The sequence below is a fragment of the Anguilla anguilla genome, chromosome 9 (genome assembly GCF_013347855.1).
Source record: "Anguilla anguilla isolate fAngAng1 chromosome 9, fAngAng1.pri, whole genome shotgun sequence".
NCBI classification, from domain to species: domain Eukaryota; kingdom Metazoa; phylum Chordata; class Actinopteri; order Anguilliformes; family Anguillidae; genus Anguilla; species Anguilla anguilla.
The window spans coordinates 45,420,754-45,447,633 of record NC_049209.1 but is presented as its reverse complement, the minus strand read 5'-3'; the positions used below and the strand labels follow the sequence as shown (position 1 = coordinate 45,447,633).

Here is a 26,880-nt window from a genome sequence, read left to right as displayed (position 1 = left end):
GTTTGTGTTCCTATAAAGAATATGCAGCTATATATTCACTATAAAATGCATAAATGTATTTACACTTTGTTCACTGTGAAATGAGAGCATGTAAAAATAAAAGTTGAAGCATTACATGTCGTCAAAAATTTAATATTTCCCTTTTAATAAAAGAACAGCTCTCTATACAAAAAACACATTACATTGCAAAGCCGCACAATAAAAATGGCAAATACTTAAAGTGACAAATAACATTTTGGTTATTTTAGAAAACATGTAAATATCATGCAGGACAAAGGCCTCACAAATAACATACATTATTTCAATTATTAAAACAGAGTATTAAAATACCAAATTATCAGTGGAGTCAGACCCCTTGTGCAAATGGCAGCATACTACAACCACAGGCAGCATAAACAAATTCTGAATGATCTCAAATTTTTAGAGTACGCTTAAAACTTGTGCCTTGAAAACATGCCCACACAAAAACACCTTTCATTAGAAATCTGAAACGCCAACTGCAACTTGGTTGTGCTTTAAAGAAAACCCTAACAATCTTTTCATTTTTCTTTTAAATAGCTATTTTTTCCACCCGTTCCAATTTGGGTCCAAGGTTCTCCCAGCAACACTACAGGGCCTTCCAGGTCTGTCTCTGCCAATCTTAAACATTTCTTTGCCCCACCCACAATCATTGTAGTCCTCTCTTGAGGCAGACAATACACACAAGAGGCCCTCAGTGTCCACCTGTATCCCTGAGTGTTATGATGAGTTGGTCACCTAACAGACAGTTAATGTCTGAGGGTTTCAAATTTCCAAACATCCAAATTCTGACAATGACTGAGGTCTCCAAGGTCTGTTAATATTATCAAGCAGATAATCTGGGTCTCCCATGGATAAAAAAAAACAGGACAAGACAAGAATGAAATGGTACAGTAAACAAACAGACTTGTGTATGTTCAGGTCCTGACCCACACACACACCCACGTTAAAAATCCTCCACGGATACACTTTTAACAACAGTATATATGGACCAAGGGTGGAAAGCAGCAGGGAGCACAGCATAAGTAACACTGTAGAAAAGAGCATGTGCACATCATATTCCACCTTTCCTTAAAACCAAGGTGATAAATCCCTTGAAGCTTGCATACTGTTCTCACAACGCAAAGGCACTTGGTTAAGGATGACAAAGCCATCCATCGGCGTTTGACTTCAAAAAGCCAAAGCTCAATTCTGTTCATCAATAGTGTTGATGGACTTGGATCTCGGAGAGGGGCTTCTCGGCAATGCACTCTGAGGAGTGAGAGAAAACCGTTATTTGCAAGAAGGGGGCAAAGACATTTTTCCAAAGTTACACCTTCCGGCCAGTAGAAAGCATTAAAAGTTGTGGTTAATAACAATGTGGGGACAATGTTCTTAAAATCTCTATTTTGTAATATACCACCCTCAAATCACAAGTACACATCTATGTTGTAAGCAGGTCCATATCACATAGCTTTGCCCACATTAAAACATTCTGAAGATGCGTTTTCAACTGGACACAATGACGTAACTATGACATTATCACAAACTTTCCACAACCCTAAAAATGTATTTTAAACATTATTTGGCTAGCCTCTGTTTCCTGGGACAGGGCAGTAAAAGCCCCGAAAGCAGAGCACTGTACCTGGAATTTTCGGCGCAAGGCCTGGGTCATGAGGGGGGTGAGGCCGGTGCCCGTCTCCCTGTTCTCCTTGTCGACCAGCGGGGTCCCCCCAGGGCTTCTGATCAGAACAGAAGGAGCACAAATCACTACCGAACGTTTACCCCGATGGTTTCTGGGACCTCTGCTATGGCAATGCTAGGCTGGGCTTCCATTCACAAGCATGCAACCAGAAAGTGTGTGAAGCGTGCTCTATACAGGAGAGATACAGCGTGCGGGAGTTATTTTTCTGTTTATCAGTATGAGCGACTCAAATGAAAACGTAATAAAATACGACACGATGGATGTCGGTTACCTGTCAATCTGGACCTTTTTCAGGTGAGAACGCAGACTCAGCGGGCTTTTGTTGGGTGATCTGCACAAAGTGATGACTGGTGTTAAGATAAAAACAGTCATGCAAAACAAAATGTAAACACAGTACTTCCATTCATTTATTAATATTAATTTAGTCCACATAGGACTCCCAGACCCATGTTACATTGCATTCGACAATATAAATACAATGAAACTTGTATTTTGTCCATCAAAAAAAAAAAAAACTAAATACTAAAACTACCTCATGAAGGCTAAAGCTTCCATCTATAACTAGTCAACTTTGTGCTCATCAGCTAGAAGATAAGCTAGCCGAACAAATGTTGCAATAATAACAAAATACAAAAAAAATAATCTGTGTTGTCCAAAACACCATGGCGTGATGTTCAACAGAAGGTGCGTATGGCAAGGTGTGCTGCTGTGCGGTGCGCACCACGCAGGTGTGCCTTTACCTGTTCAGGCTCAGGCAGATTTTGGGGGGCAGCTGGCCGAGAGATCGTCGCAGGCGGACATTTTGGAGGTCCGCCACGGTGACCAGGGGGACAGGCTTCTTGCCTGGGGACACCTGTCCCAGAGCAAACACCTTCTCATGGACTCACAAACACTACTTCTGCCGTACAGCAGTTAACTGCATTCCGCCAATACAATGCGAATGCAAAGTTACTCATAAGCACAGCACGTTCTGGATTATGAAGCAGAACACTCAAAACTTCAGTGGGGTTCTCACAGGAAGATTTTTTTACTCTTAATGCCAAAGCTGATTCACATTAATGTGCAGGTAAACCCCAAATAACTGCTGACGGGTTTCTAGCCAACCCCTATTTCAGCAGTCAACCCCGTGGAATGGGAGATTCCCTAAACAGAATCATGGCCATTTATACACTATTTTGTTGGCTTTCGTTAACCACATTCACGGCACATAGGTCCACAGAAATAATACAACTGCAGCTCTGATTTCTGTCCATTGCAATTCTTGAGGCATACAGAGGCAGGACTGCCCAGCAGGCCTGACATGAACAGCTTGAGACACAACTAAACAAACCATTCTCAGACAAAGGCTCCACCTAATGTGCATTCCACACAGTGTCTTGTTAGCATTAGCACAGACATGAAAAACATGTTAAATGTTCAAGGGTCACGTCCTACCTTTTGTTTGCTAATTGGATCGGTTATCTTTCTCAGCTTTACAGCCCGCAGGTCCTTCAAAGTCACTGGGGCAGAACAGACTTGCTTCTCCTGAGAGCCCTGCAGGGGGGAATGTACACGTTCACCACGGCTGAGAAATAACAGTCTGTGGAGCCTGCTTATTGGAATCCTTTGTTTCGTTCCATTTTGTGGCAAGTGTTTGTAACGGTTATATATAAATATTACAGTCTGGAGGCTCCTGGGTTCAAAAGCTGAGACCTTTCTGTGTGGAATTTGTATGTTCTCTCTGAGTCCGTGTAGGTTTCCTCCAGACACTCCGGTTTCCTCCCATCGTCCAAAGACGTGCAGATTAGGCTAAATAGAGAGTCTAAAATTTGCCCATAGGTATGAGTGTGCGAGTGATGGTGTGTGTGCCTTGTGATAGATTGGTGACCTGTCCAGGGTGTATTCCTGCCAGTTGCCCAAATGCATGCTGGGATAAATTCCAACCCCCTCCCCATGAGCCTGACCAGGAATAAGCAGATTAGATAATGAATGAATGGATGGATGGATGGACAATCTGGAGTCACTTGTGGCTCTGCACTAGACATTTCATTGCAGGTGGTTTACAAGGGAGGTCCCTTTTCAGCTACTCGTAGGATTTGGGCATTACCTCTAGAATCTTGAGCGTGGCTCTTTTCTTGATTGACAGGAGTGGATTCTTTGGCAGTAGGGCAGGTAGGGGTGGAGGCAGGGGGGGTGGTGGAGGTGGAGGTGGAGGAGGAGGAGGAGCTGGCAGTGTAAGTGCAGGGAGGGGATCCACAGTGGATCCACATGTTAGAGAAGGCCTCATCATTCCCACTTCGCCCCTGTGACAGCAGCATACAGCCTTGGCTTCGGCACCAAACTGGGGCAGAAAGAGTTTAAAGTTTCAAACGTACTAAGAAGTAAACATATACAGCATATACTACATAACTGTACATACCATCAAGACACTGTTATGACTTAGCTGGCAACTACTGCAGGATGGTTCTCTGAGACACAAAATCATTTACAGCCAGGAAAGTGTCTGAACGTACAGTACATACATCAGCCAAATAAGGCCAACTGACTTCCTGGTACATCCACGAAAACACTTTTTTTGCTAAATCCATTTTCAAACATCTATTTTTTCCAGAAATCTTCCATTGAAAGCCTCCATTACATATGCAAGTGGCATGATTAATTTTCCACCAATACTAGGTGGTGTTGGTGGAGTTCTCTTTGGTCGCAGCAGGCAAATGGCAGTTAGACGTCAGCTCCACTAACCTGCAGAGCACAGTGCAGAACCGTCATCTCCCTCTTCATCTCAGCCACTTGCTGCTGAAGGCTCTCCAGCTGCTGTGTGTGGGCTCTCCAGTAGAGTAGGGCATTCAGCAACCCAGCGCATACCTGCAGCAGTCAGACAGCCAGTAAGGATCTACCCCAGCTGCCCTCAACTCCATTTCCATATACTTTCTATTCAATGTGAACAATATAACTGTCACACAAAAACAACTGAACAAATCTTGGTGGTTTTGATGTCATCCTCCTTGGTTAGTATGAAGAGCTGGTTAGGACCGTAATGGGTGATTTCGTACCTGTGCTAGCCTGCTCCTCCAGCCGTGGCACACACCACCCACCGCTAGCAGCAGCATCCGGACTCCTACCACCGGAGCCCACTGCTTCACTGCCTTCGCCGAGGCGTCCTCAGAGGAGGCGGGGCTGGCTGTGACTGCCGGGCTAAGGGCACAGCCACCGGCGCTAAAGACACACACAAAACTCTGTATCAGAAGGACGACTTGAATTCCACCTGAAGGCCACTGGCAAATAATGTTGAACTAATACCAGAGGTTACTTATATCTGAATCCGAGCCAAACTAGTACCATGCATATGTAGGATCAGTTGGCCCCTAGGGTGTAGGGATGGCAGCATAGTATTATGGGTAAGGAACTGGTCTTGTAACCTAAAGGGCACAGGTTTGATTCCCCAGAAGGGCAATGCCATTGTACTCTTGATCAAGGTACCTCATCTGCATTGCTTCAGTGTATATCCATCTGTATAAATGGATGCAATATACTGTAAATGCTATGTAAAATGCTATGTAAAAAACGTCGCTCTGGATCAGAGTGTCAGCTAAATGCCTGTAATGTAATGTAGTGTAATGTACGAGTGCCAGGATTAGCTCATCGGACTCACTATGATACAGTCGGCGCAGAAGGCTGTGATAAACTCAGCTGTCGGCTGCTGCGAAGTGCCCATCGTCTGCTGGTAGCCTTCCTCTTCCTGCGCCGCAACATCGAAGTACTTGGTCCCTGCACCACAGGTCATTGCTTTTGCACAACTGGCACACGTACAATTACACACATCGCTGTTATTTAATGGGCTAGCAAATTACTATAGCCTAACTGAATTAACGTTAGGTAGGTGAAATTAGGTTTGCTGGAAGTACTTTCTCTCTGCTGAAATGCAATTAAGTCAACACAAATACAAGGATATGAACAAGCAAGCTAATATATACAAAACATCGTGTCCTAATGTTTTCGCAGGCAAAAAAGAAAGAAAATATTTTGGAAGCCATATGAATGACGACAAATGACTGTGACCTGCCACATGATAACCGTAGACATTTGGCAGAAGTGAACGTTAATGAGGTCACATAGGAAGTAGGAAGACAAAAACGTTAGCTTGCTAGTGTTACTCAGAACCATCCATTTTATTTAGCTATCTGATCGCTGGTTTTCTCTTCTCGTGTAGGAAATAATTGTAGCTTGCCATCTCACGTTACAAAATAAAATGCACAGACAGATCACACAATTAATAAATCTAGTTAGACACAATAACTAGCCATTAGCACGAGCGGACTCAATCCATTGCAATCATTTCTCGTATTAATAGCTATAGTCTACGTTAGATAGCGATAATCCTTTATTGTTGTAGTCCTTGAATCCATCAGCATTACTTGCTAGCCAAGGTGACTCGATATAGGTCTGCTTATAGTTAATTTCTTAAAACTATCATTGATGCCACGGGGCCGCTTAGAGTTTGTCAAGAGTTTGGAAGTGCCTCGCCCTACTACTAACGCAACATCTGCCACATTTTCACATCTGCAATCGTGTAGGAAATTCAATTGCAAGTGTTACGCTAAAATTCTACTTATCTCGTGCTAGACACTGCTGCATTTCAGTTAATAATGTGGAGAACAGTTAGCTACCTGCAGACAATAAAATATTGAAAAACATACCCTCAGCCCAGCCATCAACTTCCTAGCGGCTAAATGTTCAAAATTAAATGCAAATTGTTTCCAGCAAATCAGAAAACGTACTGCCCACCTCAGGACAACGTCCACATTTGATTGGTCGTTTCGCATTCGCTGATGCAAATCTAGAGGCGTGCTTTATTGGTTAAAAAGGTAATCGCCCCGCAGAATAGAAAACTATCCAATAATTTGCGGAGAAGAGAATCCCTGTCCAACCACTGTACTCTGCTTTGGTTACCATGTAACTGGCAAAACAGAAAATGACTTTATTATTCTTGCTGCGGTGTTATTACTGCTGTGGTTATCATTATGAGAAATACTTACGAGTAGCAACAAAGCGATTCAGTTACTTTAAACAATTTATCACAGAAACATGACGAGAGTTTTCAAAATTTAATGTGAGAAAACGCCAGAATATTATAGGTCTTCCGCAATGGCTGGCATGGTTCTCTGTGAAGCTACAGAACTTTACAATATTATAAACCAGTACGTCCGAGTGTCAAGACTATCAGAATTCAACTACCTTTGTTTGATTGGTAAGGGTTTTGGTTACAGTACACAAATATATACCCCTTCAAGGGTAGCTGTTTTATGTTTTTCAGAGATATAGAAATATGTTTTTGGCCAGGTTGCAATGTATATGAAAAAGCAAGGTTCTGTTGACAGCTATTGAAAGCTGAAAACAATAATCTTTTTGTGACTAAAGAAACAAACTGACAAATGTTATTGCTACATAAACTATTTCTACTGCAAATGCAAATATTTTATGCAGTAGTCTCTGTAAGGTGTCAATGAATGTATTTGATCCACCTTCTAAACATTCAGTGGAATACTGCTTTGGGCTTTTTGGATTGCAGATGCACGAAATAAAGACGAATACAACGAGAGCCATGTCATCACTGCAAGGAGAGCAAAATGGGTAATTCTGTCAATCGCACTGCCTATACAAACACTTGTGGGCATTTTATAGCATGTATTGAATATGACACATAAATCCTTGTTTAACAATACCTTTACGTAATTTTTAGGATTATAGATATAATAAAAAACCAGTGGAAAAATAAAAGTGAGAATCTGCTTACACCACTTTCCCTTTCACATTGGTTTGAAGGTCAGAAAATCATATGAACATATAACCCAGGTGCTTAGCGAAAGCAACAGGCTGGTTGTTCATAGGTCAACTCTGACTTATATTGACCAGATGCTATATTTATCAAAACCTTTCGAATAAATTCATTTTATTTATCAAATAAATTAAATGTGTCGTTCTGTTACATCAATGAAGTTTGAAGAACTTTGCGATTGCTTTTGAAAGGTGAAGCACTGGCTCATTGTTTTCCCCAGGATGCAATGGGAAAGTTTACGATGCCTGCTGATGTGGAGGTTGAAAGCTTGCGGTATTGTGTGGTGTATGATAGCAACACCAGCTCCTTGCAGAGTTCAGGTAAGACCGCTCAAGCTTTGATAACTCCCTGTATGACATCTTAATTTAAACATTCATCAGACACTGCATTTTAATGGCATAAGCCTAGTCAATCAACTGGGCCACAGCTGTCCATCTGGGGCTACTTGTTGATAAGGGAAACTTCATGCCCAAATAAACAATAAGTCAATAAAGGGGAATGGGTTATTTGTAGACATCAATAATGATATTTCTGAACATCAGTTTTATTCCATTGGTGTTTGGCTTTTCAAATTATAAAAACAATAACTGAACACGCAAACAATGATTTGTTAATAAATGCTTTTGTTTCCTGTGTTCATTGAAAAGCAAACATGATTGTAGTATACCATACCAACCTGGTCATCAATCACATTGGAACTCTGGAAACATTAAATACTTGCATTGTCATATCTTGACGGTGTGTGGGGCATACTTTTTATGCTATGACACTCTCAACTGAAAACATGGGTGGTTATAGTAATATTTAAATGGGGTAATGGGTAAATGGACTGCGTTTATATAGCGCTTTTATCCAAAGCGCTTTACAATTGATGCCTCTCATTCGCCAGAGCAGTTAGGGGTTAGGTGTCTTGCTCAAGGACACTTCGACACGCCCAGGGCGGGGTTTGAACCGGCAACCCTCCGACTGCCAAGACAATCGGTCTTACCTCCTGAGCTATGTCGCCCGTGTTTCATTGTTGTGTACTGTACATGTAGGTCCTGCCACTGAGGTCACTGGAACTCTGGCGAAAACAAGTCGCCACCCAGTTCATATCCTAAAAGGAGGCTACGAGAGGTTCTCTGCTTTGTACCCATTCCTCCGAACACAGAAGATTCTTTACACCGTCCAGGTAAGGCCTCTGCCCCGCTTCCACGGTAATCTGTTTCAATTAAAAGCTTGTCCAGGGACACTGTCCATGATTTCAGAAATTTAAATAATCATTGCAGTGTATTGCATTGTATGGCAGATGCTCTTATCCAGAGTGACTTACAATGAAAGAGAATGTAAGGAAATCCACCAGATTCATGTGAGCAACTGTGCCAGGCCTAGATGATAACCTTCCCAGACTGGTGAGTGTGAGCCTGATGCCTGTGGCATGACTTTTCAGGAACTGGAGGACCTGCAGCCCTACCCAGTTGAGGTACTACTTGGCCAGCTGTACATGGGTGACTATAGACAGGCCACTAATCTGCACATCCATAAACATCTCAAACTGAGAGCCCTCATCAATGTCTCAGAAGATGCCAGCGATGTGTGAGTGAACAGTTACTTATGGCTAAAAACCCCATATACAGTAATTTTTAAATTACTTTATCAACAGTGAGCTCAGTTGTGCATATACGCAGTCACACTTTTTTACTGTATGTACTCTGTTTGTTTAAAATCAGGTTTGAGAGCGGCGCTTGTACAGTTTTACACATTCCTGTGGCAGATTCCACTGAGGCTGATCTATATGGATTTTTTGAGAGGGCCTGTGAGTTCATTGGTAAGTGTTCATAGTTTAAAGCAACAAATGAAATATGTCATATTTAAAGAGTTCTGAAAACACAATGATGGCTTTAAACCATCCCCACACTTGTAAGAATGACAGGCGGCAAGAAAATGAATTATTGACTTTTTTTCAGCTGTGCCAGAAGGCTGTTTTGATATCTTCTCCGTATGAAATATTGATAAACTGCTATCCACAGTCATTGCCTGTGTTCATATCCTTAGACACTCACCTCAGTGCTGGTTCCGCAGTCCTCATATTTTCAAGTCATGGCATAAGCCGCTGTAGCGCAGTGACAATAGCCTTCCTTCTGCACCACCTAAAATCTACACTGATGGTAAGTATCACCCATAAATACTTTGTTCCTGACTTTAAATACCTAGTACTGTAATCTCAAATCTGAAATGTGTACTTTTCTCCCCCCTTACTGCTGTACCACTGATCCACTGATTTTACGTCAAGCTCCTATAATTTTTTTTTTACTACATTGTTTTTAGGACCAGGCTATGACTATGACACATATATTTAAAATAATCAGAATATTGTCTTTGTTTGCATGTTGCCCTTTTGGGAAGAAAATGGAGGCTCAGTGTTTCCCCTTTTGCTTCTTGCGCTGGGGCTGTCTCTCTCCAGGAGGCCTGGGCACACGTGTCGAAATGCAAAACCAACATGAGGCCAAACCGGGGGTTTGTGCAACAGCTGTCTGACTGGGAGCAGCACGCTCTGGGACAGAGGGTGACGGATATCGCAGAGCCGCTCTACTGAGACAGTCTCCACCACTGTGAATGAGTCCGGGTGGGGGTGCTTCACTCACAATCAGTTAGAAAGATGCTCCTGGTGCGGAGTACATGTGTCTTCCAAGCTTATTTATTCCTTTGATAGACTGTGTAAAAAATATTTTAGAGAAGAAATGTACAAATTAATGAAAATATGTACATTTTAAACAGAATGATCAGAACAATGGAAAGAGGCAACAGCAAAAATAATAGAAAAAATTAACAAAAAATAGCACATTTTTCAAAAATCACGTTTTTGAAATAAGTAAATGAGTAAATCAAAGTCTGATGAACTGACTTGTTGGAAAGGTGGCATTCTATGACTGTGCCACATTGAAAGTCACTGAGCCCATTCTACTGCCAGTGTTTGTCACTGCAGATCGCATGGCTGTGTGCTTGATTTTATACACCTGTTAGGATTGGGTGTGGCTGAAATAACGAAAACTACAAATTAGAAGAGGTGTCCACATACCTTTGGAAATGTGGTGTATTTAATAACACTGTGGCGGTTATAGAAATGTGTGCACAACAGGGTGTGGCCACTCCAGAACATTTTCCAGTAACCAACACACGATCGAACTTTCACTCATGAGGTGTGCAACATATTTCACCCATTACCCTCTAATGGCCTCTAAGCAGTTTTCTACTCAGTGCTGTCCTATAAGAAGTTGTTTCTAACACATGATGAACAAAAGGAGCTTCAGGTTGCTGCAAGGCTCTTAATCCTGGTGACTGTGAACAATGGTCGAGGACTTTTAGTGATTCCGTATTTGAGAAATGTGGCAAATATTAGTTTAAGCTGAAGATGCCGTCTGTTCAAAATCTTAAAACAATATTTGCATTGAAAACGAAAGTGCGTCATAATCTAGCAACAGTGGAAGGATTTGCCATATTGGGTGGGTTTAGATATAACCAAGAGCCTGTAGCAATGGTAACCATGATATCCACATCTACATTGTATGCTTGATGAATTTCAAAAGTTTCTGTTATAGGCAGCAAACTTGTAAAAATGTTTGATGGCTATGACAGGTGTGGCGTATGTCCTAGAGCAACTATTTTACAAATGTTTATAATGAAAAATGACTTGTGGAAAATGTGAGCTGTAAGTGTGTTAAGCTTGTTATGAAAAAATCTAAGTGCATCAAATTTTTAAATCAAATTGCATTGCTAGGCTTGGTATAGGCAATGAAGCTGGCTACGTATGTAATAAGTGAGTGCTGAATAAATATGTTATGCAAATGCATTGATTTGTGAAAATACATTTTCTGTTCACATTGAGTAGGTCTTTGGATCTACTTGCTGGGCCTCAAGACAATAAAAATAATTTCCACACATCTCTAGGTGTTGAGTAAGAGCTGTATAAAATTAGGCACACTTTCAATGGTTGTGCAAGGGATGATCAAAAGTTAAGACAGAAAAATAGCTGTTTAATATATTCTTTCATCTACTCTGGTTTAAAAGACCAGTATAGTCCTTATATGATAACTAATTACATTTAATAAGATTCAGTAACTTTTGCTATAAGGGATGACATAGCTCAGGAGGTAAGACCGATTGTCTGGCAGTTGGAGGGTTGCTGGTTCAAACCCCGCCCTGGGCGTATCGAAGTGTCCTTGAGCAAGACACCTAACCACTAACTGCTCTGGCGAATGAGGGGCATCAATTGTTAAGCGCTTTGGATGAAAGCGCTATATAAATGCAGTCCATTTACCAAGGAACAGTCTAAGGCCACTATTCCTTAGAGCAAAAGATTACTGAATCTTATTAAATGTAATTAGTTATCATATAAGGACTATATTGGTCTATTTGTAAGGACTATACAGCTGCAGGTGTTCTTTTTTAAATGCATTAGGTTTTGTATTTTTTATTGATATTGCAGCTTTTGGTTTTGTTCTTTTCTGTTTAAATGGAATGTACATACAACGCAGGGCAAAGTTTATTAATTAATTAGTATTTATTATTAATATTAATTAGATATAACAATGAGTAAATGCATAAATATTATGACTCGATTTTATAAGTATAGTCATTAAGTGAACTAGATAGATGTCTATGCCAATAGCTTACTACATGGCACCATATTAGAGTTGTGTCGGAAAGAATGATGGGGCCTTGCTTTGTACGTACGTCAGCTAGTCAGGTGAGATATATTTACAACCATTTGCGATCTTTTATCAGAATGTAACGTCAGAGACTTGAGTGACATTTGTGTGACAGACGAAAATAATGAACACAGCTTTGGGCTGACAGGGAACTAAAAATACAGCAGGCTGTCTTCCAGTTGATCTTCCCTTCGTTATGATTGGTCGACGTCGAGGGCGGGTAGAACTTGAAGACAAGTACGTGACCATCCCATTGGCTGCAACAGTTGGAGGAGTTGCGGAGATGATAGCGTCAGTAGCTGTCGTCGAAAAATAGGAATTACGAGGGAAGTGTCGTGCAAATTGGACAGCAACGTTCACTACGGGTATAATTGGTAAAAATGTTATTTAGTCCGACGTCGTTAGCAGAATGTCTTCAGGAGTGGGAGACTTTAGAAAAGGACTATCAACAGGTCCAGGTGAGACACGCCTTTCGCTGTGCTTCCTTGCCTGCCGACTCAAAAAGTGTGTTGCGTAAAAATTCACTGTTGCACTCAAGGCTAACGGTAGATACATAGACAGGATTATGTGAACTAACGTTACTGTTATGTGATTTTCTGCTACGGTCTATACCCATTATTTATCAGCTATCTAATATTAGCTAACGTTAGCTATAGCTAATAAGCAGTGATCTCTCAGTTGACATTCGCTTCAGTCTGTGGACAATCGGTTATTCCCATATTGTCGACGGTCACTTGCGCACGGTCAACTATTATATTGCAAGATAACAAACTCGAGCTAAATTAGGTTGTAAGACAGCAATAATGGCTAATGTTTCACGGAGGTTAGCTCGCTTCTAGCCCATCCATTCAGCCCCTAACGTCTACTAGCCTCCTAAATTAACAATGATGTCAGTTTAGCCTGCGACATTTGTTTACCATGGACATTGACGACTGAAAGAAAGCTCTTAAGCAGATGGTTCGAAATTCAAGCTGCATTAAATGATTTGAATACCGTTTAGCCCACATGCTTCATAGTGCATAACCAGTCCGACAGTGAACTTAATACGTCAGTCCTGCTGTCATTTGACTAACGAATGCAGGACATTTTTAAAAATCCGGAAAATGAGCCTTATTAAAATGTAAAACGGATGATTTCTTCTCGTGGAAAGATATAGCGATTTCTCCCCCCAAACAAATGGCAGATGTGAATTAAGTAACGAATAAAATAGTTGAATGTCATGAGATTCAGGTGTCAAGCCCTTGAAATTGCAGTGTGAATTAATCTTTGATAAACCAACTGCCAGGTTTATGGGGACAGTAACAACCTTATTGATATGGGAGCCACCCAGTATTGCAACACAGTTTCTGTTTGATCATATTCTGTGAAGGAACAGAATATCGTTGGGGTTGCTTTTGGCTTCATCTGCTCACACCTGCACCTTTGACTATGAAAAACTTTCCCTGACACTCGCTGTGTGTGTGTGTGTGTGTGTGTGTGTGTGTGTGTGTGTTCATCACCAGGAGACCCATCGACTGTACAAACAGAAGTTGGAGGAAGTCTCCAAGCTGCAGGACAGCTGCGCTGCTTCCATCTCTCGGCAGAGGAAGAAACTAAAGGACCTCTCTGCATCACTAAAAGAGTAGGTTTTCCCCAAGCAGAAGCACTCTTTCATTTCAGTGGTTCATTCTAAACATTGTACCACTACAGTGTACCACAACGGTACCCAACAACAGGTGAATTATCAGGAATTGATGTCACCTCTGTGATGGTGACAGTGGTGGTGCATCATATCTGCAGAATTAATGGTGAATTACTTGTTTTTTTGCCATCACCCCCTCCCCTCTCTTGTTGGTGTTGTTTCTAAGCAGTATCAGTATACAGCAGTATCTGACTATATGTTAACTGAGGGGGTCTGCAGTCCTGATCTAGGGGAGCCCCAGGGCTTCTGTTTGTTATTCAGAACTTAATCAGTCATTACTCATCTGGTTTCTTTGTCTTGGTCTGAAGTGGTTTCTGGTTTTTTGGTGAGAGCAAAAACCAGCAAACCTTGCAGCTCTCCAGGACCAGGGTTGCATGCACCTTCACTAACTTATGCAAGTACAATAAACAGAAAGGTCCTGATTCATCAGCATTTTAAACAATCTACATTAAAGTCATTACACCATCTTTCTATGTGCAGACATTATTTGATCTATAGTTTAAAAATCCAGAATTTGCCATAATTTGCCTTCAATGTGTTGGTCTCAGGTGCGGACAAGCCGTGAATCCAGATGATTTGAAAGCGATAGAAGAAATCCGGGAGTCCATGAAGGAAAGGCCAAGCATCTTCTTTGAGATGGAGGCTTTCCTTCCGAAGAAGAATGGGTAAGACTGCTGCGGTCCTGTGGATTTCTCTGTTGTTGAGAGGCGACACCCCCTTGTTCACCCATGCCCTTCTTAGCCAATCACAGGGGTCAAAAATTCATACCGATGTGTTGCTAAGAAATCGTTCACTTGATGTCCTGGGTAATTCAGACTGGCTGTAGAATTCTCCAGCAAACAGCCGTTGTTTTCGTGATTTGATTGACACGTAAAGGTTGGGGAGTGGACAGCTCTTGTGTGGCTGTCAGGACGAACGCTCGCCGTGCACAGCTGGACATAACCACCCATAACACCCTATTACTCCCAGCCAATGGTAGGGTGGGTTTGAGTTGTCCATGGTTCCCTAGGCTACCACTGCAGTAGTTCCTCCCACGGTGTCCCAGAAGGCCACATGCTTGCAGATCTCATCAGTGAGAGGTAGTCCTGCGTTGCTCTGTGGCCTGTAGTCTGGTAAATATTTCCTGGGCTCACAGATCAGTATAGTGGAGATCACTCAACTGAGCTGTAGTCCTCTTCACACTGGTGCAGTTAACAGGGGTGACACATCAGCCTACAGCCTGCTGGAGGGCGGGGCTTCATGTCGAACCCTGCCTTTTGACATCCTAGGTCCAATCCAGAGCTTGGAAATTTGGAAATTGCACGTGTCAGGGTTGGATGCCAGGACCCGCCCTTTGAAATCCAGCCCCCTCCCACATCGTTCTGTCAGATGTACTTGAAGAAGCGCCATCAGGGCAGGAAAAGTATTTTTTTTAAGTCCTGGGGGAGTGAGCAGACATAAATTATAAACATGCAAAAAAAAAAATATGCTGTGTATTTCTGTGAAGTACAGCAGATGGCAGAGGTCCCCGTGTCAGTATTATGGATGAAATTCTCTCACGTTCTCTGGGTCTCACAGCTTTCAGCTCAGTTGCTTAGCTTGGCACACCATCACAGCTGCAGCAAGATGGGTCTAAACATGCCGTTTAGCGTACGCGTGGATGAATGCTTTGCTCCTGGCCTGTGCTGTGCCTGCTCTTGCCTGACCTGGGCTGCCTTTTACGAGCAGCAGGATGATGTGTTGTGGCGTGTGGAGCCTGATCAGACAAGCAACTCTTGATCTATTTTAGCGGTTAGAAGTCGTAGCCATGTAAATACATTACATGAGAATACAGAATGGGTGTGCATGTTCGTACATATTCGTTAATCCAGGCGTGTCCAAAAAGAATCAGGTGACTTAGTGCTGGGCTAAAACAAAAACCTGCACCCACACTGGCCCTTTTCGGATAAGATTGGACACCCCTGAATTAATCTGTTTGTAATGACTAATTATTTAGCTGACAATCTTCTTATCCAGGGTGATTTACAGGGCTGTCTCGGTAAGATGCAATAAATTCCTATTACGGGAGTGACAGCATCAATAACAGTGTATATAAGTACTATAAATTCATACCAGCCAGTGAGCAGTGATTGATCAGCAGTCTGAATAGCAACTGTAAAACCTAAGCATGCAACAATAAATTTGTGTACATAACTAAAAAGTGTATAAAAATGATGTAAGAACAGCAGTACCTTGCTTTTGGGCTTTGATTTGCGAAAGAGGGACTCTGCAGATGTGATAATGGAGGAAGTGCATTTTACCACTGGGCACTTTCAAAATGAACTTAGTCACACTTTATTTTTAAAGCCAAGTTCGTGTTATTGCACGATGTTGGAGAAGTATGTATGGGGGATTTGTGGCTGTTATTTTGAATGGTCTGACATTTTGTGTCGTGTCCCTCACTCTTTGCTCAGGTTGTATCTCAGTCTCGTTCTGGGAAGTGTGAACGTGACGCTTCTCAACAAGCACGCCAAGTAAGTGTAATGTTATTGGCTCTCTCTCTTACTGGATTTCTGCTAACATAACATAACATTATGTTTTGCTATGTCATGATTTCTGTTTATTTGGAAATATATCTAGTGAATTCAAGTTGATTGTAATGATGCTACTTAATCTGGTACTCCTCAGAAGAACTTCGAAGTGTGCAATTTAGCATGCAGCTTAAGAGTTTATTTGTAACTAAGCAACATGCCTCCTTTGGTTAGGAGCTGCAATTCTAAATCTAACCACTAGGTGGAACTGTAGCAACACCACCTAAATTGCAGAGGAAACTTGATTCTCTTTTTTGGGTCCAGGTTGGTAAATGGTAAATCATGTTAAATCATTCTGTACTCAGCACTGTAAAATAGCATTTGGAGGACTAACAAGACTATTGAGAATAAAGCTGAGTCCCTCCAGCAGAACATTTTGAATCTTTTTTTAAATTCCTCTGCCCTCCAGGTTTGCCTACAAAGACGAGTACGAGAAGTTCAAGCTGTGTCTCACCATTCTGCTCCTGCTGTCCTCCTTCTCCTGTCGATTTCTGGTCACCTACAGGTAGGACCAATCAGGCACGAGAGTGAGCTGAGAGAATCTATTCTCTTGAGCACTTGTCATAGTTTTTTTTATTTTTGTGGTTCCTGGTATCTATAAGATTGGGTGGGGATGTGGCAAGAGGGTAGGATTTGGACCAGAGATGAGAAACTAGGGCCAACTTCTGGCCTGAATTACTTAATTAGCCTCTAACATTTGCACCGTCTGAGATTTTGGCTGCAGTTCTTGGTAAGTGCATGGGTGAGAGCTGTTCTTGTGTTCCTATATGAAACGTTTTACTGTGATGTAATCTACGAGTGAATCTACGAGTATTGGTGTGCACAACCAGTTAGCTAATTTTGCCTGGGTAGCTGATGGAAACAAAAACCTGAAAACACACACTGACCCTCCAGGACTGGAATTGCCCACCCTTGATTTGGATTCTGATCAGTAGTGACATCATTACATTACATTTATATGGCAGACACTTTTATCCAAAGTGACATACAATAATACGTGCATACCAAAGGTCACTGGAACAACTACAACACACAGGTCCAATAAGGTACAATACTCATGTAACAGTTATTCATAGCAGTGAACACGTTAAGTCCAGTTCACACAGTAAGCATAGGCTAGGTCGGAGAGTAATGTTAAGTCAAACTTGGAGGCAAGACAGCGAGCTACAACATCAGGATAGCGATACAAGTGCAATATAAGTGCTGGATGGAGGTAACATGGAAGTGCTACAGGAATACAAGTGATAAGAGTGATCCTATTTTGGGAGTGCCCTGCAGAGTAGTGATAGTTAGTCCGGGTACAGTCTGAAGAGATGCATCTTCAGACTACGGTGGAAGGTGGGCAGTGACTAAGTGACATCATAATTCTAGAGCATCTTTCAAGACTTGAACAATCCAGCTGCCCTTTGTAGAGCAAAATTGATCATTAGCTTGTTATGAATTGTTTGTTCTTAATTACGGTAATGATATATTTTGTCTAATTTTGTTCAAAAGTACGCATAACAAGATTCGGTAAAATCAGTTATAGAAATGCCTGTAACTTAAAACGTGCGAGGCAGAATACAAGCTGAAACAACTTTAAAATCATTTATTAGCATCCCTTCAAAGTAAGGCCACTGCACTGAGGATCTGTAAACCCAGGTCGAACACACTGAGCTCTTCACTCTCCTGTGTGCTGCGTTGTTGTCAGGGCCGTGGACGCGCTTTTTAACTTCCTGCTGGTGTGGTACTACTGCACGCTGACGATCCGGGAGAGCATCCTCATCAACAACGGCTCCAGGTGAGTCCGTCCCCCTCCGTGGGGCAAATGCAGGACTCGCCTCTGATGTTACGCGTGACTAGGGTGGTACGCCTTTAACGGATTTCTTTTCTTTTCTGAATGTGACAAATGAATGGCGCTAGCGTTGATGTGCTGATGTATGGTGTGAACTCCGTTCAACCGTTTTAAGGTGTAAGATCACAAGTATGCAATTAGAATGTTGGAACTGAACTGAACTGAACATTCCGAATTGAATTTAGAACGGAACGTTCTAGTGCTGATGTCACAATTACTACTGGTAACTGCAAACAATGGAGTTCTGGAACACTTTTGAAAAAAAAACATTCCAGAACACCTTCTATTCAGAGGGTTTATGTGTTGCTGTGTAGATTAATTAGAGACAGCCATTTTAAGCTGAGCCCTCTCTTTTTGTCCTGTCTCTGGTTCCAGGATAAAGGGCTGGTGGGTGGCCCATCACTATATCTTTACATTCCTGTCTGGAGTCATGCTGACCTGGTGAGTGCTCTTTTCCAGCATTGTGACATCACTGGGCCCTGCTTAGAACGAAGGCACGAGAACATGTCATGGCTGCCAAATTTCAGCCAGACATCAAATTACTCACGTGGCTGGCCAATGACAAAGGAACCTCAATAGCCCTCTCTCTGGAGTGTCACTGATTTCCTTGTCTCTCATCGACATTTTGTTTCTCATTTATGCGATACGCCTGACTGAGTACATCATACAATACACCTGACTGAGTACATCATAGAGTACACCTGACTGAGTACATCATACAATACACCTGACTGAGTATATCATACAGTACACCTGACTGAGTACATCATAGAGTACACCTGACTGAGTACATCATACAATACACCTGACTGAGTACATCATACAATACACCTGACTGAGTACATCATACAGTGCACCTGACTGAGTACATCATACAATACACCTGGCTGTGAATACATCATACAATACACCTGGCTGAGTATATCATACAGTACACCTGACTCAATACATCATACAGTACACCTGACTGAGTATATCATACAGTACACCTGACTGAGTACATCATAAAATACACCTGACTGAGTACATCATACAGTGCACCTGACTGAGTACATCATACAGTGCACCTGACTGAGTATATCATACAGTACACCTGACTGAGTACATCATACAATACACCTGACTGAGTACATCATACAATACACCTGGCTGAATACATCATACAGTACACCTGACTGAGTACATCATACAATACGCCTGACTGAGTACATCATACAATACACCTAACTCAATACATCATACAGTGCACCTGACTGAGTACATCATACAATACACCTGACTGTGTACATCATACAGTGCACCTGACTGAGTACATCATACAATACACCTGACTGAGTACATCATACAGTGCACCTGACTGAGTACATCATACAATACACCTGACTGAGTACATCATACAATACACCTGACTGAGTACATCATACAGTACACTGAGTAAACTCAGTTATGACATTGATGAGTTTAAACAGGCACACCACAGCCCATCTCGGGTAAGAATTGAGAGCCCTTGATTAGTCTGTTTCAGAGCGGGTTCTCTGACGCTCGGAAAGGAAGATGACATCACCGTCTCTGCTTGGATAATGACCTGGCCGTGTGCCTACAATCTTGCGTTAGCTGGAAGGCTTAATGAAAAACTGACGGAGATGGTCCCAGTTAACAGAGATGGAAAAGCTTGGATTAATTGCAGAGTCTCTACCATGCAGCATTCTTACCCAGCCGTGAAACCTCAGCCCTTTGTTCCAGTAAGGGACTTACTTGCATGGTTAAAGTTCTTGTTGTACAGAGTTCAGCTTCTTTTGGTGCTTGGTTATTTATTGAGAGGAAACTTCGTAGGCACCCGAGGGTGTGGTTGGTGTCTCGTCTTGGGACAGGCCCGACAGGCAGATGCAGCACTTCCCCTCACCCCCCCCTCAGTGAACCCCAAACTAATGTGGTGTGCACCAGACCATTGGCGGTCACAGTTATGAGGTTCCTTGCACTCTGTTATGCTCACAACCCGTGTGGTCTCACTGTCCTACAGGCCTGAAGGCAAACTCTACCAGATGTTCAGGAACCAGTTCCTCACATACTACTTATACCAAAGTAAGTGCAGTAAAAAGGAATCATTTCTCTTTGGGAAAGACCCATGATTCATGTCAGTGTATATACTGTATGTCTGTATAACTTGTAATTTTATTCAAATGTGCTACTCTTAAATGTTGCGTTGGTTGGTGCAGTAGGCTCATGTGATTAGCTTGTATCATAAATTATAAGTAGTAGTAATAGTAGCATGACCGTCGTCACTCATTTTAAGCAAAATAGAGAGTGGCCTCTTAATGCACTGACACTCAACGGGAGCTATGTATGTAAAAGAGCTGTGGTGTTTAATTTTCCTCTTTGCTGCCGTTATAGTTGCTTTGCCATGGCATTGCCTTCCTTTTTTTGGCACAGTACAATGTCTGTAAAATATTGAGTGATTTTTATATGTGCCACATTACATGATCAAAGTTCACTCCTGTTCCTATTACTACTGTGTCAACAGTTCCTGTGCTGGTGCCAGCTCATATTACTATCAACTGTTGCTATGGCCAAAGGTTCACATGAAAATTCTCTTCAGAATTCGGCAAGAAAGTAGTTGCGATTATTGTGCTAGGTACCTCTTTTTACAAGTATGATAAAAGTGGCTGTTTGAAAAGAACATTACAAAAATCTGTTATGCTTTTTTTATGCTGTGGATTTGTGTGGTGTGTGTCTGTGTCTGTGTGTGTGTGTGTGTGTGTGTGTGTGTGTGTGTGTGTGTGTGTGTGTGCATGTGTGTGCGTATGTGTGCGTGTGTGTGTGAAATCCAGGCTTTGTTCAGTTTCTCCAGTACTATTATCAGAGTGGCTGTCTGTATAGGCTTCGAGCACTAGGAGAAAGACACAACATGGACCTGACAGTTGGTGAGTAACCCAAAGTCTTGGGTGTGACCCTTGGGTGTACATATAACAAAAATAAAATAAAACGAATAAATAGAAATGAAGTTCATTTATTTACTTACATTAATTCCTGACCCAAATATTTAACCCCATATTACGTGCTGAGCCCTCTGTATTATATTTATAGATGACCCGCTTACACTAATGGAAATTCAGTCAGTGAATTGTGAAGAATTCTCATAATATTCTATGGGGATTTTCCAACGAATCAGTTTAAATTCAGTCCACTTTCTTAAATTGAATGAACTGAAATTCAGCCGCCCTTAACCCAACCCTGGACCCTTAAGCCTTTCTCAATTCCTGTGTTTTCTGCTCCATTTTTATTGGAGGCATTCCGGCTCCCCCTTGTAAGTATTTGCTAAACCGTCTGTCCTGAAGTTGCCTGTGTTCGGCGAGAGTGCACTGACCTCCCGTAGCCCTGCGGCCTGACGCTGCCCGGGGGTGTCAGCGGGCCGGGGGGGGCAGCGGGCCGGGGGGGGGGGGCAGCGGGCCGGGGCATGCTGTTTGCGCTGGCGGGTGGCGGTGCCCTTGTGCCCAGGTGGACCGATGCCCGCGCTAACATGTGACCCGTGTCGCCTTTTCCCCCAGAGGGCTTTCAGTCCTGGATGTGGCGGGGCCTGACATTTCTACTGCCCTTCCTCTTCTTCGGTCATGTGAGTAGCACCGCCCCCGCCCCACCCCCACAACCCCCCCACCCCCCCCCCACCCCCCCCCCCCCCCACCCCAGTTCTGCTTTCTCCATTCTTGTTTTCTCTCAGTCCGCTGAGTCAGGCCAAATCTTACGCCCGCGTTCTTAGGAAGCAGTGCGTTTTCTTTGGCCTTTGCCGAGTCATGCTTTACTTTTTTTTTTTTCTTAAAAGGAGAGCAAACAGCCAGCCCTCCTTTTGTATCTTTCACTTGACTCATGCAGGATTAATGCAGGGAGGGTAACAGTTAGCCAAGGGATCAAAGCTCAGAAGGATCCATGGGGGGGGGGGTTGAAACCCTGTCCACATGGGGGGAGGGGGGCGGGGGGCAGGGGGCACTCTCATACGGCTGGAGAATACTCTCCCTATGGACTGCACCACGTCTCACCGAAGTCATGCTGTCTGAGATTTTTAAAACATTTTTTTTGTTGAGATTTCCCACGTTTTTGCCCTTTCCTCTTTTGTAACCAGTAATGCTCTCGTGTCACTGCTGTGTCACCCGTGCCCCCACAGGGGGCGCTCTCCGCAAGCACTCACCCGCAAGCCAATGGCAGTGACTGTCTTCCACTCATTTTTTATAATGACTACACTTACCAGTATGCACCTGGTCAGAGTGGGCCATGGCACTGACTAAATACAATGAATACTGGAATGTGAACCCCATGCTAAGTGTTTGGCTGCACATGGCAGCACTCACCAAGTCAGTAGCGTGAAGAAGGAGGATGTATAAATGCTTGGTCAATACAGTGTGCAGCCAGGTGCTTGATTTTCCTCACAGTACCAGTCCTAGGTCCTTATGTCAGTGTGACCCATTGTGTGTGTGTGTGTGTGTGTGTGTGTGTGTGCATGTGTGTGTGTGTGTTGCAGTTCTGGCAGCTATACAATGGCGTGACTCTCTTCAGGATGTCTCAGCTACCAGAATGCAAAGAGTGGCAGGTCAGTGCGTCTCTCCCACACCTGTCCCCCCCCCCACCCTCGCACATCCCCCGCCTCCTCACACGTCTCTGTTTCAGTCGCTCTTTCCCCTATTACTGTTCTTGTAACTGCAAGGTTCAGTTACCAGGTGTGGCTCTGCCACTGTACCCTTAAGCAAAGTGAATGGCTGAACCTGAATTGCTTCATCATATGTTCAGCTGGATTGTACATAAAAAATTGAACGCTGTTTTATGTCTATTTGGATTTGAGTGTCTGCCACAACCCTAAATTGTAAAATGTAACGATTGTACCCAAAGGTCCAGTATCCTATTTAGGGATGGCGATTTTCAATTATTTCACAGATCGAGGGATCACGTAGTGTGCTCGATTCCAAATCGATTGCTTGCATGGGGAAGAATCCATTAGAATGCGTCTTGACTGGGCGACACCACTGGCTGTATAGAAAATGCATGAGTGCAAAACAACACACATCAATACACTTGAAAAATAAGTTTTTTCGTCATAATAAAGTATTAATGCTCAGCTCATTGTGTCAGTAAACACAAGCAGTCACTGTCTGAGATGATACAAAGAATTTTACTCTCAACAAATGTTGTGCGCCCATTTAGCTTTCTAAATTATATCCAGACTTCTTGGCTTGGCCAATAAACCTGGGGCTCCTCTTCTGGCTCATACATATATGCACGAAGCCCTCTGCCATTCTCCATAGATACATGTGGCCAGGTGTACTTGTTTACTCTTGAGTGGTACGTTTTGGGAAGAATTGAGGGGGCAAGCGGGGTCTCGACCGCACCGATACAATCCTCAGGTTTTTTTCAACAGATTTTATGTCGGACTTGAAATGTGTGTTATTATAGCTATTGACATTACTTTGAATACATATTTGGTGGATGTGTAGTGGATGCATCCCCCTGTGGTAAATTATGGTTATTTTAACTATTTTCAGCCCCTTCACAGTCACTTTGAATATCTAATTGAAACATCACTGTATGTCCAACGTCATGCGACAGAGTGCGTGTCGGTAACCTGGGTATGGGTAAATCACATGTCGCGATCGTCAGATTTGGTTGAGTGCTGTACTGTGACGGCCTCCCACCCTCTCTCTCTCTCTCTCTCTCCCGTGCCAGGTGCTCATGTGCGGAGCCACGTTCTTGGTGTTATTCATGGGGAACTTCTCCACCACGCTGGCTGTGGTCTACCAGAAGTACAAGCACAACTGGGGGAAGGCCAAGAGCCTGTAAGCAGAGGCCATCTGCACACAGCGGAGATCCAGAGTGCCCTGAAAAAGCCAGGTTTCTTGTTGTTTTGTTTTCATCGATGTATTTTTTTTATATATCAAGATTTTTGTTCAGACGTTTGAGAAACCATTGCATGAACAGTCCGCGCATCACTGTCGCGCCAACGTTGTTATTATTGTTTTTTTTTTGTTTATTGCTTTTGAATAATCTGTATATTTTTGTTTCAACTTGGAACAAGAAGTAACCTGCTGCGTATAGCAACGTGATCGTGTCCACAGGACTACGGGATTTTTAAATTTTGATTGAACGCGTTTTTCACTTTCATATCCATACAACAAAAGGGATCTTTCTACTCACTCCGTTATCCAAGCCACAGATAGTGCCAGGCACTGCAGTTTTGTAGTTTTATGTGTGAGTCAAAGGTAAGGGGACAGTACAGCTCATGCTCTTTCTAAAAACACTGGGTGAATTCATGCCACTGCAGCACTCCTCATATAAATTAGCACTCTGCATATTCCGATATGGAAGCTGAAATTGTACACTGAACCGCTACAGAATACTTTGACGTACTTGCGTGTGTTTTGATGTCTTGATGTGTTTGATAGCTGTGTATGGGGCAGTGAATGTTGGATCAGCCACATCACACAATTACACAGTTATGTTATTACAGAGATTATTACAAGATTATGCAAAAGTAGACATTTTGAACTAGAGTGTGGGGTAAAAAAAAAATCAATACATGTTATTTATTAATGGCAAGTTTATGTCAGAGGTATGGCTGGCTTGTTGAGTGATAAAATTATGAAAGTGAAGTTGTGGGTATGTTCTATAATCATGATGTGTTTATTTCAACATATCAAAATGCCACTGCGCATTCTGCACAGTAAAAATCATGTGACCTGTCATCACGTGAGAATTTGTCAGGTTTATTCAGGCCTGTGAAGGGTACGATTTAATCAGACATTTTGGACCAGGGGTCCCCACCATGCCTATGGAGAGCTGCTGGGTCTGTTGGATTTTTAATTTTTTTAAATAATATTATAATTTTTTATGAACTTTTATTACACCAGAGAGACCATGGCCTCTCTTACAATGGGCCTGTGATACTCAGCTGGAAAGACAGCTAATAAAACACTAAAATGTGCCTGTGATGCACAATATTAAATAGTCAAAGGCACAGTCAGCTTGTACTGGTGTACAGCTGATCTGTTGGAACCAAGATGTCTACCATTAAAATATTCTGGAGGTCAAATTCCCAAATGCAGTTTTTTTACAATTCAGAGTAGACAGACACAAGAACTTCTAGAGGTAATCTACCCTGGGAGCGTGTCTGAGAGATACCACTGCCTCAGATGAGTGACGTAAGACGAACGGGGAGTTTCAGAAGACCTCCTCCATAAAACAAAAGCCAATGCGTTAAGGTTTTTCGCCTTAAAATCAGGTTCAAACCAAAGAGACTAAGTAATGTGAGTTCTCTGCTTAATAAATCGCTTTAATTTATCAATTAAGCGCTGAGCAACAACAAAAAACCAGCAGACCCGTTCGTATCCAGGACCAGGTCTGGGGACCCCTTTTGTAGACAATCACATCGGTGTTCTACACAATGTTCTCCACCCTAGTCTTGTCTTTGCAACGTAGTGTCTTTGCTGGTTCTTCATCCAGTTGCTGTTAACGAATTGGGCTTGTCAAAACTGTTAATTTACGTACTACCCACATTTAATGTCTCCTAAGAGCAAGTTGGCTTTAGTTCTTCTTTCAAATAAACATTTGAAGGGATTTGTTATATGTATTATTGTTATTGTCTACCCCTTACACAAATTCGGGGCATCGATCTCAACAATAAACTTTTATGCCTTACGGACATTGGTGAACAACCGATTCATTCCAGTCAGCTAAGTGCCTGTTAGTATTAAAGGTTTATGGTTGAAAAGCACAGGTGAAGAAGTCCTTTTGCCTGCATCTTTCTATTGTACAAACACACTTCCAGCAAGGACTAAGGGATTTGCACTAGGCAAAGGTCTAAATACCAGACATCTGGTGGGGGGTGGGGTGGGGTACAGTTTTGGCAATACATTATTTCACATTATTATTATTATCATTATCATTATTATTATTATTATAATTATTATTAGTGCATTATTCACATCTGTGTTGTATTATAATTATCTCAGTATTTATACGGATGGGTCCAAGGATAAAGACGATCGTGTGGGGATTGGGATTTGTGTACCTGATTTCCAAGTTGCTATTTCCAAAAGACTGTCCGACAAGTTGTCCGTGTATACAGCGGAAATATTGGCAATCATTATTGGTTTACAGTGGGTGGAGGAGGTCAGACCAGATAGGGTGGTGGTGTGTTCTGATTCAGCAGCGGCACTAACAAGCTTACAGTCAACAGAATCGTCTAAGGGAGGACCTGGTAGTAGAAACGTTTCTAATTTTGTGGAGACTTCACAGAACAGGGATAGATGTACAGTTTTGCTGGGTTCCAGCACATGAGGGAGTGGAGGGAAATGACTGTGCCAGTAAACTGGCTAAAAGGGCCTTACATCTTGGGCTAACTTTACCAATATCATTTGGCAGAGGGGAAGGGAAAGCCATGGTTAAGAGGAAGGGATTGGAGATGTGGCAGAAAAAGTGGGAGGAAGATAGGAAGAGAAGAAGGTATTTCAATATTCAAAGGTCAGTCACAATAAAGTACTACAAAGAGAAGAGCAGGAAGGGAGAAATTATTATGTCAAGACTAAGGTTGTATCACACGGGTTTAAATGGCACAATGTTTATGTTGGAGAAA

General features: G+C 42.5%; 3 protein-coding genes across 4 annotated transcripts; 2 read left to right on the top strand and 1 right to left on the bottom strand.

Annotated features, from left to right (window-relative positions):
* Positions 1-116: 116 nt before the first annotated feature.
* Positions 117-6,466, bottom strand: prr11 (proline rich 11). 2 transcript variants are annotated; one of them, XM_035431840.1, is made up of 10 exons: positions 6,379-6,466; positions 5,334-5,449; positions 4,735-4,897; positions 4,424-4,546; positions 3,789-4,022; positions 3,137-3,235; positions 2,443-2,555; positions 1,974-2,033; positions 1,643-1,739; positions 117-1,269 (listed from the first exon to the last, which is right to left on the bottom strand). In XM_035431840.1, exons 1-10 carry the CDS (start codon positions 6,391-6,393, stop codon positions 1,204-1,206), a joined length of 1,086 nt encoding a protein of 361 aa, XP_035287731.1. In that variant the 5' UTR covers positions 6,394-6,466; the 3' UTR covers positions 117-1,203. The 2 variants fall into 2 exon arrangements, with proteins under 2 accessions (XP_035287731.1, XP_035287732.1); XM_035431841.1 differs by lacking the exon at positions 6,379-6,466 and adding an exon at positions 6,218-6,370.
* A 160-nt stretch (positions 6,467-6,626) lies between these two features.
* styxl1 (serine/threonine/tyrosine interacting-like 1) lies at positions 6,627-11,437 on the top strand. The gene is made up of 8 exons (XM_035431842.1): positions 6,627-6,929; positions 7,251-7,312; positions 7,738-7,837; positions 8,555-8,688; positions 8,947-9,092; positions 9,227-9,324; positions 9,552-9,664; positions 9,961-11,437. Exons 1-8 carry the CDS (start codon positions 6,827-6,829, stop codon positions 10,090-10,092), a joined length of 888 nt encoding a protein of 295 aa, XP_035287733.1. The 5' UTR covers positions 6,627-6,826; the 3' UTR covers positions 10,093-11,437.
* Positions 11,438-12,463: 1,026 nt separating this feature from the next.
* tmem120a (transmembrane protein 120A) lies at positions 12,464-25,947 on the top strand. The gene is made up of 12 exons (XM_035434486.1): positions 12,464-12,663; positions 13,708-13,826; positions 14,435-14,551; positions 16,319-16,378; positions 16,845-16,940; positions 18,126-18,215; positions 18,645-18,710; positions 20,290-20,351; positions 21,098-21,190; positions 21,815-21,879; positions 22,780-22,848; positions 23,976-25,947. Exons 1-12 carry the CDS (start codon positions 12,586-12,588, stop codon positions 24,087-24,089), a joined length of 1,029 nt encoding a protein of 342 aa, XP_035290377.1. The 5' UTR covers positions 12,464-12,585; the 3' UTR covers positions 24,090-25,947.
* The last annotated feature ends 933 nt before the right edge of the window (positions 25,948-26,880 follow it).